Source organism: Lissotriton vulgaris, chromosome 1_1 (assembly GCF_964263255.1).
Source record: "Lissotriton vulgaris chromosome 1_1, aLisVul1.2, whole genome shotgun sequence".
Classification (NCBI taxonomy): Eukaryota; Metazoa; Chordata; class Amphibia; order Caudata; family Salamandridae; genus Lissotriton; species Lissotriton vulgaris.
Window position 1 is genome coordinate 934,490,310 of NC_141685.1, and position 12,562 is coordinate 934,502,871.

At 50.5% G+C, this 12,562-nt stretch overlaps 1 protein-coding gene across 4 annotated transcripts in view; it reads left to right on the forward strand.

The window, feature by feature from the left end:
- The first annotated feature begins 233 nt into the window (after window positions 1-233).
- Window positions 234-12,562, forward strand: part of ITGA7 (integrin subunit alpha 7) — a 307,450-nt gene continuing 295,121 nt past the window's right edge. For 3 of the 4 annotated variants that reach the window (XM_086959132.1, XM_086959131.1, XM_086959130.1), the window contains exon 1: window positions 1,324-1,776. In XM_086959132.1, coding sequence (XP_086815258.1) covers window positions 1,589-1,776 — 188 coding nt within the window. In that variant the 5' untranslated portion in view covers window positions 1,324-1,588. Of the gene's footprint in view, window positions 1,777-12,562 lie in introns of all 4 variants that reach the window. The other variant, XM_086959129.1, reaches the window with a different exon arrangement.

The window sequence follows — 12,562 nt, forward strand, 5'->3', positions numbered from 1 at the left end:
CCCCCCCCCCATTACTCCCCCCCTCCCCTCCACCACCTCAGTTTTCTCTTTTTCCACCTTCCTTTTGCCTCCTCTCATCCTCGTGTCTCGCCACCCCTCTCTCTCGCTCCGTGTCCTCTCCCACCCTCTGCCCTCCCCCCGTCCTTCCACCTGCTCCCTCCCCCCCTCGCTGTCTTCCATGGTGGGCGTGGGATTCCGGTGGCAGTGTGCGCTCCCTCTGCTCTCTGAGCTCCAGTGTGTGCCAGACCCAGCCTGGCAGAGGAACCGGCCGGGGGCTCCCCTTCTGCCCGAAGCGTGCCACCGCCTGCCGGAGGGCAGCCCGGACCTCCGCTGGGTCTGAGCACAAGCAGAGCCACCGCCACTCGCCGGCCGGACAGACGGACGGACGCAAGCCGGGCAAGCACTGGGCGGAGACCGCCGCTGTCACTGCAAGCAGGAGCGCCGGGGTGCCCAGGAGCGAGCGCCACTGGGAACAGAGAGACCGGTGTCACCAGGAACAGAGGGACCGGTGTCACCAGGAACAGAGGGACCGGTGTCACCAGGAACAGAGGGACCGGTGTCACCAGGAAGAGAGGGGCCGGTGTCACAAAGGAGGGTGACTCAAGAAAGAGAGTTTCAGGAGCCACTGCGAACATAGAGGTACCGCTGCCACCGGGAACACCATTACCGGTATCCTCAGGATTGAGACGCCGCTGTCACCAGGACGAGAGGGGCTGGCGTCACCACCAGTACCACCAGTACCGGTATCCCCAGGATAGAGACGCCGAGAGCAGCAACCGTGGTTCTCTCAGGAAGGGAGCCGTCTCTATTCCAAGATAGGCGCGGACTAGGGGAAATACTTGAATTACACGAGGGAGTGATTACTTGTAGAACAGACGAATCGGGTTCACGGGGAAAGGTACCCGTTGTTTTCACGAGGAATACGAAACGTCGGTTTCACAGGAAATTGATAGAACTACTTTCGGAGACTTTTGGTCCCAAAAGGATATAGCTGCACTGGTTTCACAGGGAAAATACACTGGTTTTACGAGGAATATATTAACTGGGATTTTAAAAGAGGACTAGAAGACCTGATTTCACGAGGATAACTACGCACTGAAATCACGAGGAAATAGACGCACGGATTTTCACTTAGAAATAGGAGCACCATTTTCACAAGGGAATAGACACACTGATTCCACGTGGGAAGAAAGGAGTTGGTTTTCATTTGTAAAACAGACTGATAGTTCTCGGTAACGGTTAGACGCACTGGATTTCAAGAGGAAATAAACGCACTGGTTTCACTTGGAAATGAAAGCACAAGGAAACATATGCACTGGTTCCAGGAAGAATCGAGTCACTGGTTCAAATCACTTGCTCAGGTCCTGAAGCACTTGCTTTCCTGGTTTTAGCCAGTGGTGCTCCATTTCCAAAGCCCAGGCACCCTGCAGGGGAGCGTTCACTGTTTTCGGCTGGAGTACAGTCCAGGATTGGAGGCACTGCGTGCAGCGGGAGACTAAGTATAGCGCCAACACTGGTTTCTGCAGGAGCTGCGTTCTTTTCACTGTTTCTGAAGAAGGGCCGATCCTTCTCACAGAAGTTCTGCAGCATGCCTGCCTCCCCAGTGCACCCCAGGGCCTGGCTTCTAGTCTCATGTCTCTGCCTGCAACAGCTGTCTCTGCTTGGAGCCTTCAACCTGGACACCACTGGGACTATCTCCAAGGATGGGCCACCGGGCAGTCTCTTCGGATTCTCCGTCGCCCTGCACCGGCAGCTGCGGCCGGACCCCTTCAGCTGGTGAGTGCACGCCACCCTGCATGACTTGTCTGCGCCGCAATGGCCTGGCGCATGAGCAGCCCGAGAAGCCCCCTATACTGTGCGCATGCTGGGCCTGCCCTGGTCTCTGACACACACGTGCTATCCGAGGGGCTCTCCCTATACTGTGCGCATGATGGGCCTGCCCTGGTCTCAGACACACGTGCAATCCGAGGGGGCCTCCCTATACTGTGCGCATGATGGACCTACCCTGGTCTCTTACACACGTGCAATCCGAGGGGGGCTCCCTATACTGTGCGCACGATGGACCTACCCTGGTCTCTGACACACGAGCAATCCTAGCCCCCCCCCCCCCCCCCGCCGCTCATACTGTGCGCATGATGGGCCTGCCTTATTGACACACGTGCAATCCGAGGGGGCCTTCCTATACTGTGCGCATGATGGGCCTGCCCTAGTCTCTTACACACGTGCAATCCAAGCCCCCCCATACTGTGCGCATGATGGGCCTGCGCCTGCCCTAGTTCCTGCCAGGCAGATAGACGTGCATCAGCCCCCTACATCCCCTTCTGCGCTGGCCGCTGGGGGGGGGGGGGGGGGCTCAAGAGTCCCTCAACCTCTCAGGGGGGCCACATTCAATATGAGGCCAATGAATAAATCAGGCAGGCACGCGCAGACCAAACCGCGCCTCCTTTCCCACTTGATTTAACCGTTTCACCCCCGCGCGCGTGCAGCCCTAGAGCTCGCCTCCCCCCACCCAACCGCGCTGTCACAGGTGCAAGTAATCTGTCCCAGTGAGTCCGGCACAAGTGCACCCAAGAGGCCCACCCTGTCCAGTGTGCATGAAACTGTCCTAGTCCCAGAGTGCATAGCAAGGAGCCCACCCTGTCCAGTGTGCATGAAACTGTCCTAGTCACAGAGTGCATAGCAAGGAGCCCACCCTGTCCAGTTTGCATTAACCTCTCCTGGTACCAGTGAGCCCGGCACAAATGCACCCCGAGAGGCCCACCCTGTCCAGTGTGCATGAACCTGTCCTAGTCCCAGTGAGCCTGGCACAAGTGCACCCTGAATAGCTTACCCTGTCCAGTGTGCATGAACCTGTCCTAGTCCCAGTGAGCCCGGCACACGTGCACGCTGAGAGGCCACCCTGTCCAGTGTGCGTGAACCTGTCCTAGTCCCAGAGAGCCGGGACTCGACCGAGCAGCCAGCGCAGATCCATCCCCGCCCAGCCCCTTTGCTGCCGCATGACAGGCAGGCTGCCAGAGCTCCATGGTACGGTGCAAGTGTGGGGAGTGTGCTGCGCGTGCGGCAGGGGGGCGGGGTTCGGCGCCTCCGGATCTGCTTTAGTTTCAGGGCGCTATGCGGGCACAGCGGGCTTCAGGGACTCCTGCCAACCGCTCTCAAGGTGACACGGAACCGCGGCTTATGCAGGGCCCAATGGTGCGAAGATGACTGTGCCCCACACCGTGGTTTAGGAGTATTAATGAACCATATCCTGATTGGCCCGTCACACAGCGGGCCCGGTGCCACTGCTCTTGCCGCACTAGTAGCTGCGCCCCCGCATGGAGTGGAGGTGAGAGTAGAGTCGAAGCTGTCAGTGGGGTAAAAAGGTCCGGGGGAGGGAGCGTGGCGCCTTGCAGTGTGATGGGGAGAGGGCGCAGGGTATGCCTGAGGATGGGATCAGGCCCCGTGACCAGGGGCCGCCACAGAGAGGATTCAAGCCCTGACAGGAAAGCAGAGCCGGGCAGAGAGGGAAATAGACACCGACCGGGGCCTAACACTGGGGCTGGGAGTTAGAGGGGAACAAGGGCCCGACGGGTCCTTCAGAGACAGGGTGCGCGGGCCCCAGCCCTGGCAAGCTGAGAGAATCTAGCCCTGACACAGAGACAGAGCTGCGGGCCTGGCATGGGGTGTGGCGGAGCCTGGCGGGGCGGGGGAGGGTGCTTAGGGACCTCACAGCGGCAGAGGATGCAGGGCTGACTGGCGGAGGTAGGCGAGGGGCTGGCGAGACAGAATCTAGACAAGATGCAGGGGGTGGACAAGGCCCTGTCAGGGAGAATGGGATCTAAATAGAAAGATAGGGCCCTCACAGTGGGAGAGGATGGAGGCCTGACTGGTAGACGCACGGTGTGATCTGACACTCAGGGATGACGGCCTAACAGAGGATGAGACATGACAGACAGTCTGACACAAGGTGTGGTCACACACAGTGATAGGGGCAAGGGGCCATGGTCTCACAAAAGGAGAGGCTGGGAGCTGTCAGTGGGGTGTGGGTATAGGGCGCATCTAAGCTATAGAAGAACCGGGCCTGGTAGGAGGAGAACCATCACGGGGTGCCAGGATTTACGGCAGATGTGGGGAACCCATTGCAGTTTCAATTTTACCGATGGACCAGATTTTGGGTTCGGGGTCTGGAATTGCTCGGTAGGACTTTTGTACTTTTATCAACTCTCAAGTGGCAACTGGGGTCGAAGCGTCAAGTCCTAACCCATAGGTTGCGGTGAAAAGGTTGGCTCTAGGCACCAAAGTAAAGCTATTTCATATAAAAGGCCTCTGTCCAGCCAGAGGTGTAGTTCAGAAAGCGAATGTGCCAATTGTGCTCCGGTTAATACAACAATATAAATGATGCTTTATAGTGAAAGGTTTCAAGATGTGGCCCCAGCAGATGTCCTATAAGCCGACATAAGGTGAATATGCAATTCATTGTTTTCCCTACAGTGATTGGCTGGGACAGTGTTAGCCTACAGCCATGCTTCAAGAAGGTTGCATCTCTGAGCCTTTCCATAAATCAGAGCTACTTCTGATGTCGCAAGGCAAGAACAAAAACACACTGTCAATGTAGCGAAATATATAAGACCCTTTTCCCCATAGACATAGAATGGGGAAAACCTTTTCTGACATAAGAATGTAAGTACTGGTTGCATCAGAGTAGGAGCGGAGGATGGTTTGAGCAAACTGCAGTGGTTGCAGTCTAGTTTTTCTCCTGCCCAGAATTAGGTATACATCGCAGCCAAGGGGCGGGGCCAAGAACAAGCACATATTTACCATTTCTCTTATTCTTCATACCCAGGGGTGGTGGTCCTCCAAGGGTATTGTAACACAGTGAAATCTAAGGCAACTGGGTACCAAAATGGCTTCTTAGTAGGCAGAGTCAGCTTTTATCTACGCCGGCTTAATCTGGTGTAAATTCTGACAATCTGCATTATGCTTGTTGTACGTAATTTTTGAGATTACAACATTACGCTATGTCATGTTGACCGCTTCCCAATTGGAGACCTATATAGCTCAGTACTTCACACTGAACCAAATTCGTAATCTATTTGAGAACCTTGCATCCAGTTTTAAGCCGGTGTGTGAGTCTATATGGGATTTTTGCTTTATTACCGTTTAGTCCATTTGTGGGTCAAGTAGGAGCTGCACAATTGTTTTTGAATATGATAGGGTCCACTCTATAGAAAACATGAAACAAAGACATAGCTTTCCCATTTGTGGTAAAGGTTTTGGGGCACCCTGGTCCCTTTGGCCACCTTTGCCTGTGAATCCCCCATGGTCAGGGACAGAGGGCGTGAGTAGGCGGGTCACTCACGGTCAGGGCATTCTTGCACCCAGGGTTCTCCCATGTCACTGCGGCCTCCCAGGCTGCAGGTGCTGTGAACCTGTATGTGAATAGTGTGGTCTGCTTACTGTCTCACTACAAGGACCTATGGTTGCTGGTACCTAGCGCCTCAGGGCACAGGTTGCAGACACAACCTTCAGAAGAGGAGTGCGTTTCCCTGGAGACAGGAGGAGGGTGGTTATGAGGTAGTTTGCTCAGTGCAGTTATGCCTGTCCAGCAGAGCACCTATAGTTACCATGGTGAGCTTCGTCAGCCCTTGACGGGCCTTTTCTTCAGATTTTGGCGTGCGGGGGTACTTGGTAGTAGTGTATATGTGTGACACTGTTGCTTCTCCTCACTATCCCAATGTGCCAGATCTTGTTACAAGCACATGTTAGCCAAGACTCCCTTAGTTTCCTTGACTCACCGCTGTTCTATGTGATCACAAAACTGTAGGATGTGCTAAGAGGCGTCTCTCTCACGCATATGTTGGTATAAAACAGGGATTGGTTATTAGGGAACAACATGGATTTTATGCTTCCGGGCCACTGACCAGGGCTGTGTCTCAAAATGCAGGAAAGGCTGCCACCAGCCCTGCAGACACCCACCAGGTAGCCGAGGACTGAGAATCTGGATTTTGATAAAGGCACAGATGCTAGCGTCAGGCATTACTCATTCCAATGCCTCTTCACTGCGGTGCTACCCTGGAAGACCATCAGAGCCCAGACCAGACTTCCCATCTCCACATAGGCACTCTGCTGTCCTCAATTGAACTTCTGAATTTTCTGAAGATACTTTCATTCTTCAACTGAGAGGAACTTGCAACGCTTCCTAATCTCAGAATAACCTCGTTTTCATTGCCCACTTGACTTCCCTGGCAACTAGGCTATGCACCCAAACATTAAACAAAATCACTCAATGCACAGCAGGAAAACCTCCCACCATCTTTGCCAACCAAATAATGAAAGTAGCATTTTACATCTACCACTTATGCTTTGAATGTAAAAGTCATTGCCTCCTAACAATCCCCTCACTGAAAACAAACGACTCATTTGCTGCACAGGTAGGCCACTGTGAGAGGTAATGTTCACCCTGTCTTACCAACAAAGCTCAGATTCTCTGGAGGCACCCTTCATAAAGTTGAAATGCTTGGCACCTTCCACCACCCAGCCGCTTTGATGATTTCATGTGACCAGAAACAAAACTCTCACTGCTGATTGCCTCACGAGTCAAGTGAAAATGAAAGCCCACATCTGGCCCTGCTTTCTGCGCCTTTGTATTCAGCTACCCCTCCACTGTTGATGAAAACACCGTTTTAGAAGGATGCTTAAAATAGAGGAAATGCTGCTCCTCCCTTGGAAGATGAAAAACTTGTTATCTGCTCATACTTCTTTAAACAACTTTGCAGTTAACTTCAGATGGTGTTGTAAAATATTGAAAATAGATCTTCGATGTGTTTTACTCCCTTTAACCACAAATGTGCTCAAACCCGCATATATTAGAAAACCTGGACATTTCATCCAAAGGCCTTGTCTGAGAATTTTTCAAAAACACATTGAAGAGGGTCAAGAGGACCTCCAGCCTCATGGAAAGTTGTTTAAAGCAGAGTACAGATTTTGCTACCCAGGTCAATACCAAGGCATCAATTTCCTGTCATCCCACAATGTAGCAAACAATGTTTCTGTGATATCTGTGGAGGAATTACTTTCATAATTCACTGTGCCGATAGATCGTTGTCCATCAAGTGATGTTCGGCTGCAACTGCAGATCAATAGCAATTAATTAGTCCGTAACCAGACCTTGTTGCTTACAAATCAAAGGAAAAATGGCCACACTTATGGATCTTGCCTCCATGAGAGCCAATTCCTTTTCCAGTCATCAAATGACCCGGTTTACCAAGCAACAGAGTGTTGTTTCAAGCCCTCCAAAGCCAAGATTGCTTGTGTAGGCCTTGAGCTTCTCACAGAAGGTCTCTGACAAGTTAGATCTCCAGGGCAGATGGTGCAGCGCCCCTCGATTACCAGAAGGTGCACCCTTCCTCCGGGACCAAGGAAGTAAATCTGGAAGGCCTTGGAGTCAAATGGACCCATCTCATACCATGTGTAGAACAGTCCAGCCGGAACTGCCAAGCCATGTCTTCCCTGGACTGGAATCAAGCATCCTAGGACCGGTTTCTGGCTATCAGTCATCTTCAGCCAGGATAGCTTGATTCCAGTGGCATAGTGAGCACGGGACCCACGTCTGGGCATACCCTTCCTACATAGGGTGAACAGCAAAACACACAAGATGATGGACGGAATGTTGCACAATGGCAAAACATTCACCCCCAGTCACAGATCTGGGTTTAATCCATCGTTATTTTGCTCACCAAGCCACCCCAGTTCAGACATGGCCATATGCAAATCAGTCTGACCCTGTGCCTCATGGGAACAGTCCAGCCCGAACTGCCAAGCCATGTCTTCCCTGGACCGGAATCAAGCATCCTAGGACCGGTTTCTGGCTATCAGCCGTCTTCAGCCAGGATAGCTTGAGTCTAGTGGCGTAGTGAGCATGGGACCCTCGTCTGGGCATACCCTTCCCACATAGGGTGACCAGCAAAACACACAAGATGATAGACAGAATGTTGCACAATGGCAAAACATTCACCCCCAGTCACAGATCTGGGTTTAATCCATCGTTATTTTGCTCACCAAGCCACACCAGTTCAGACATGGCCATATGCAAATCAGTCTGACCCTGTGCCTCATGGGAACAGTCCAGCCCGAACTGCCAAGCCATGTCTTCCCTGGACCGGAATATAGCATCCTAGGACCGGTTTCTGGCTATCAGTCGTCTTCAGCCAGGATAGCTTGACTCCAGTGGCATAGTGAGCACGGGACCCACGTCTGGGCATACCCTTCCTACATAGGGTGAACAGCAAAACACACAAGATGATGGACGGAATGTTGCACAATGGCAAAACATTCACCCCCAGTCACAGATCTGGGTTTAATCCATCGTTGTTTTGCTCACCAAGCCACCCCAGTTCAGACATGGCCATATGCAAATCAGTCTGACCCTGTGCCGCATGGGAACAGTCCAGCCCGAACTGCCAAGCCATGTCTTTCCAGGACAGGAATCAAGCATCCTAGGACCGGTTTCTGGTTATCAGCCGCCTTCAGCCAGGATAGCTTGACTCCAGTGGCGTAGTGAGCACGGGACCCACGTCTGGGCATACCCTTCCCACATAGGGTGAACAGCAAGAGACACAAGATGATGGACGGAATGTTGCACAATGGCAAAACATTCACCCCCAGTCACAGATCTGGGTTTAATCCATCGTTGTTTTGCTCACCAAGCCACCCCAGTTCAGACATGGCCATATGCAAATCAGTCTGACCCTGTGCCTCATGGGAACAGTCCAGCCCGAACTGCCAAGCCATGTCTTCCCTGGACCGGAATCAAGCATCCTAGGACCGGTTTCTGGCTATCAGCCGTCTTCAGCCAGGATAGCTTGACTCCAGTGGCCTAGTGAGCACGGGACCGACGTCTGGGCATACCCTTCCCACCTAGGGTGAACAGCAAAACACACAAGATGATGGACGGAATGTTGTACAATGGCAAGACATTCACCCCCAGGCTGGGTTTAAACTGGAATGGCATGGTGAGCAAAAAAACGATGGATTTAGGCCCAGATCTCTGTACTGGGGTGAATGTATGACATTGTTCTGCATTTTGTCCATCACTGTTGTTTTTGCATTTGTCACCCCGAGTGGGATGGGTATGCTCAGACATGAGTCCCATGCTCTCCATGCCACCTGAATCAAACTATCCAGGCTGATGAGGGATAAAAGCCCGAAACCGGTCCTTGTATGCTTGTTTCCAGTCCAGGGAGGACCTGGCTTGACAGTTCGGGCTGGACTGTTCCCATGGGGCACAGGGTCAAGACTAATTTGCATATGGCTGGTTTCAAACTGGAATTGCATGGTGAGCAAAAAAACGATGGATTTAGGCCCAGATCTTTGTGCTGGGGTGAATGTATGATATTGTTCTGCATTCTGTCCATCACTGTTGTTTTTGCACCTACCAGGTTTCTCCAGTGCTGTTCTGCCCGATCCAAAATTTGCACATCTCACGAGTGTGAATGCACAAGTACAGCCTTTTTATCCAGGTGCACCAAGTTCTATTGTACCTCTTGAACTTGTGCTGAACACTGGCGGGGGAGCTATTCTACTTCCGTGATTCATGACGCATTGCACGGGCAAGTTCACGAATAACGCGCTGAAAGCCGAATATGATTACGGAACATCTAAATATTTTTTAAACAGTACTTTGATTTAATAAACTTACTTACCTCCAACAGACACTAACCTGACATTTCTGCTAAATGAAATGAACATGAATCCAGATAAATATCGTAGCAATACACCAATAACACTCATTAAATACTCATAAACCACCCATAAAATTCCAAACCGAACGTAAACAATTCCGTAAGGTATCGAGACTGCAAGAGTACCTATCTGTCCAATCCAATACAATCAGCTTTATTCGATTTCTACAAATGAAATCACAAAAGGAAATGCAAACAAATAATCTTTACAGACTAAAACAGTTATGTATTAAAAACAATTAAGTAAGCATTTGACATGAAAGTTAAAAAACTTCAGCAGCAGCAGATTAAAAAGCATCATAGTGTACATTTGAAATTACATCAATAAAATTTTATAAACGAATAGGTTTTATGCATCTGATTACATTCTTTAAAAAAATTACCACAGACCACATAACATATTCATTATCTAAAAGCTTAAGGGATGTAAATGCTGGGCGGCATTGCCAAAGACCAAACAGCTTTAAAATCGGCAAAATCCACATCTTTCTCTGTACTTCATAAAATTTACAAAAAAGCACTACATGAAATGTTTGCTGAGACACTTCCTCACATGGACATTTACAAAGTGAGGTTGACCAGTCGTTGGTTACCGGAAATCTTGTTAATCGATGGAAAATACCAAGCCTAAAACAAGTTAGAACAAATCTAAAACCTATCTGTCTAAGGTGAAGCGTTAAAATGAGGGAGTCGAGGAGAGTGGTGTGTTTATGTGTAGATGAACACTGTAGTTCCTCGCTCTAGCGTTCTTTGAATGCTGTGCCTTTCTGGAGGGACATTGAAGTGACTTACTGTTTCATGCTAGCCTCTGGTCTAACAAAATAGCCGACTGGTGAAGAGGCATTTGCGGCCTACAGTGAAAAGGGGCCCAGGCTAGGGAATAAGGCTCTTGTGGGAAGTAGATAATGGAACAGGGATCATAATATATTTTTTCATTTCTTTAGCTCTTTAGATCTTTCCTACTAAGGCTCCACATGATGTTATTGTTGGTCTAGTGATTAGCTACTCTGTGTGCAGGAGTGAAGGAGTGTGGGTTGAGGTGCTGTCTATGAGTATGGTGTTTTGGTGTCACACATGAGGCTCCGAGGTGTGCTCCAGACTTGCTGCCAGGATATGTAGCTGCACTTAATTCATGATGTGCAATGCAAAAAGAGTGGAAAGATGGCACTTTCTCACAACAGTTACCCAGGAAAGCTTTAAAAAACAATCATGAAACATACTAATCATCTGTCGCTGATAAAAGATAAAGATATACTTGCAAAAAGAAAACATGCATGGCCAATCATAAATGGACAAGAATATCTTGTTACATCATGGTCGCCGAAAAACAAACATATTTTTATCAAAGCACATTTTGACTTATTGCCGGGCTCATATCATTTACCACCATGGAAGAAAACAGAAGATAATACTCAATGCAGGTTATGTAAATCTGGATAAGAGAACATTATACATGTATTATGTCTGTGTCCTGAATTAGAAACTGAAAGGAAAATTACTCTTGAGAGACTATTTAATGACCGTGGAGTAAGGATATGTAGGCAAGCTTTAATAACATGCCTAAAGATATATTTATGGTGAGTGGGCAGTGGCAGGGCCCATAGCTGCTTTGTGTGGCGCCAGCGCGCTGATTTTTAAAATTGGTACACGCATGCTTTACTAAGGCTGCAGTCTTTTAATTTTAATTTAGTTGTGTATTTTTTACGGAAGACTCTGGTGGGGCCAAGTCCTTAGCGGCTGAGGCGTCCCATCCCCCCCTAGCACTCCCCAGACTTACCTGGACGCATTTGGGGCGGCTGTCTTGTCTTTCCTTCCTCCACGCCTCGTTCCGACAGGGTGGCTAGCACCGTTGAGCGGAGGGCGTGGAGGTGAGAGACAGTCACTTCCGCTGCGCGAGGGCCCGGTTAGCGGTCTAGTGGCTGGGAGGCAGACGGGCTGAGGGCTACAAAAGGTGGATGTCCCCCTGGAAGCGCAGCGGGCGCGCCGAAGTGTCGCCAAAGTCGAGCCCGTCTGCGCCCGTCCGCGGCCGATTGCGGGCTAGAGCGACTTCCCCTGCTCCACACGGTAAAATCTATTGGGACAGGGAGCTGCTCCTTAGCCTGCGTCCGGAGACCATTTGTCCATGCAGGCATGGCTTGACAGTTGAGGACGCGGAATGTGCTCATTGTCGGTTCCGCTTCATCACCGCATTGCAGAGCACTGGTGAGCAAGCCGCGCTAGTATGTGGCCTCCTTAATGTGAGATCACTGCGGAAGCATAGGCTTGATATATTCGATCAGCTCACGGAAAGACAGTTTGATCTACTGTTTCTTACAGAAACGTGGCTAGACCAGTTCTTTGACTCGGATATTATCGAGGCTATGCCGGAGAATTACTCTATGGTCAGGCAGGACAGGCCAGTGGGGAAAGGAGGGGGGATTGCGATCATTTTAAAAAAAACATCTTGGATGTCTAATGGAGGTGGCCCCAGTCGCAGACAGCGAGGCGGGAGCCTTCACCATAAAAATTAATGGGGGAATGACGATCAAAGGCTTCCTAATATATAGACCTCCGGGGTCTTGTACCAAGTTCAGGGAAAGTCTGTTAGATAACGTGACAGAGGCAACGTTACGTAGGGATAAATTCCTATTACTGGGAGACCTAAACCTACATCTGAATAGCCCGGGGGATAAAGGAGTGGAGGAGTTCTGCAGGGACATTCAAGCCCTTCAGCAAGATCTCAAGCCCCACTCATCGTCAGGGTCATCTTTTGGACCCGGTTTTTGCGAACTGGGGAGGGGTTGAGGTCACTGCAGTGGAGCCGATCCCTTGGACAGACCACTTTCTGGTGGTATTCTCCATAA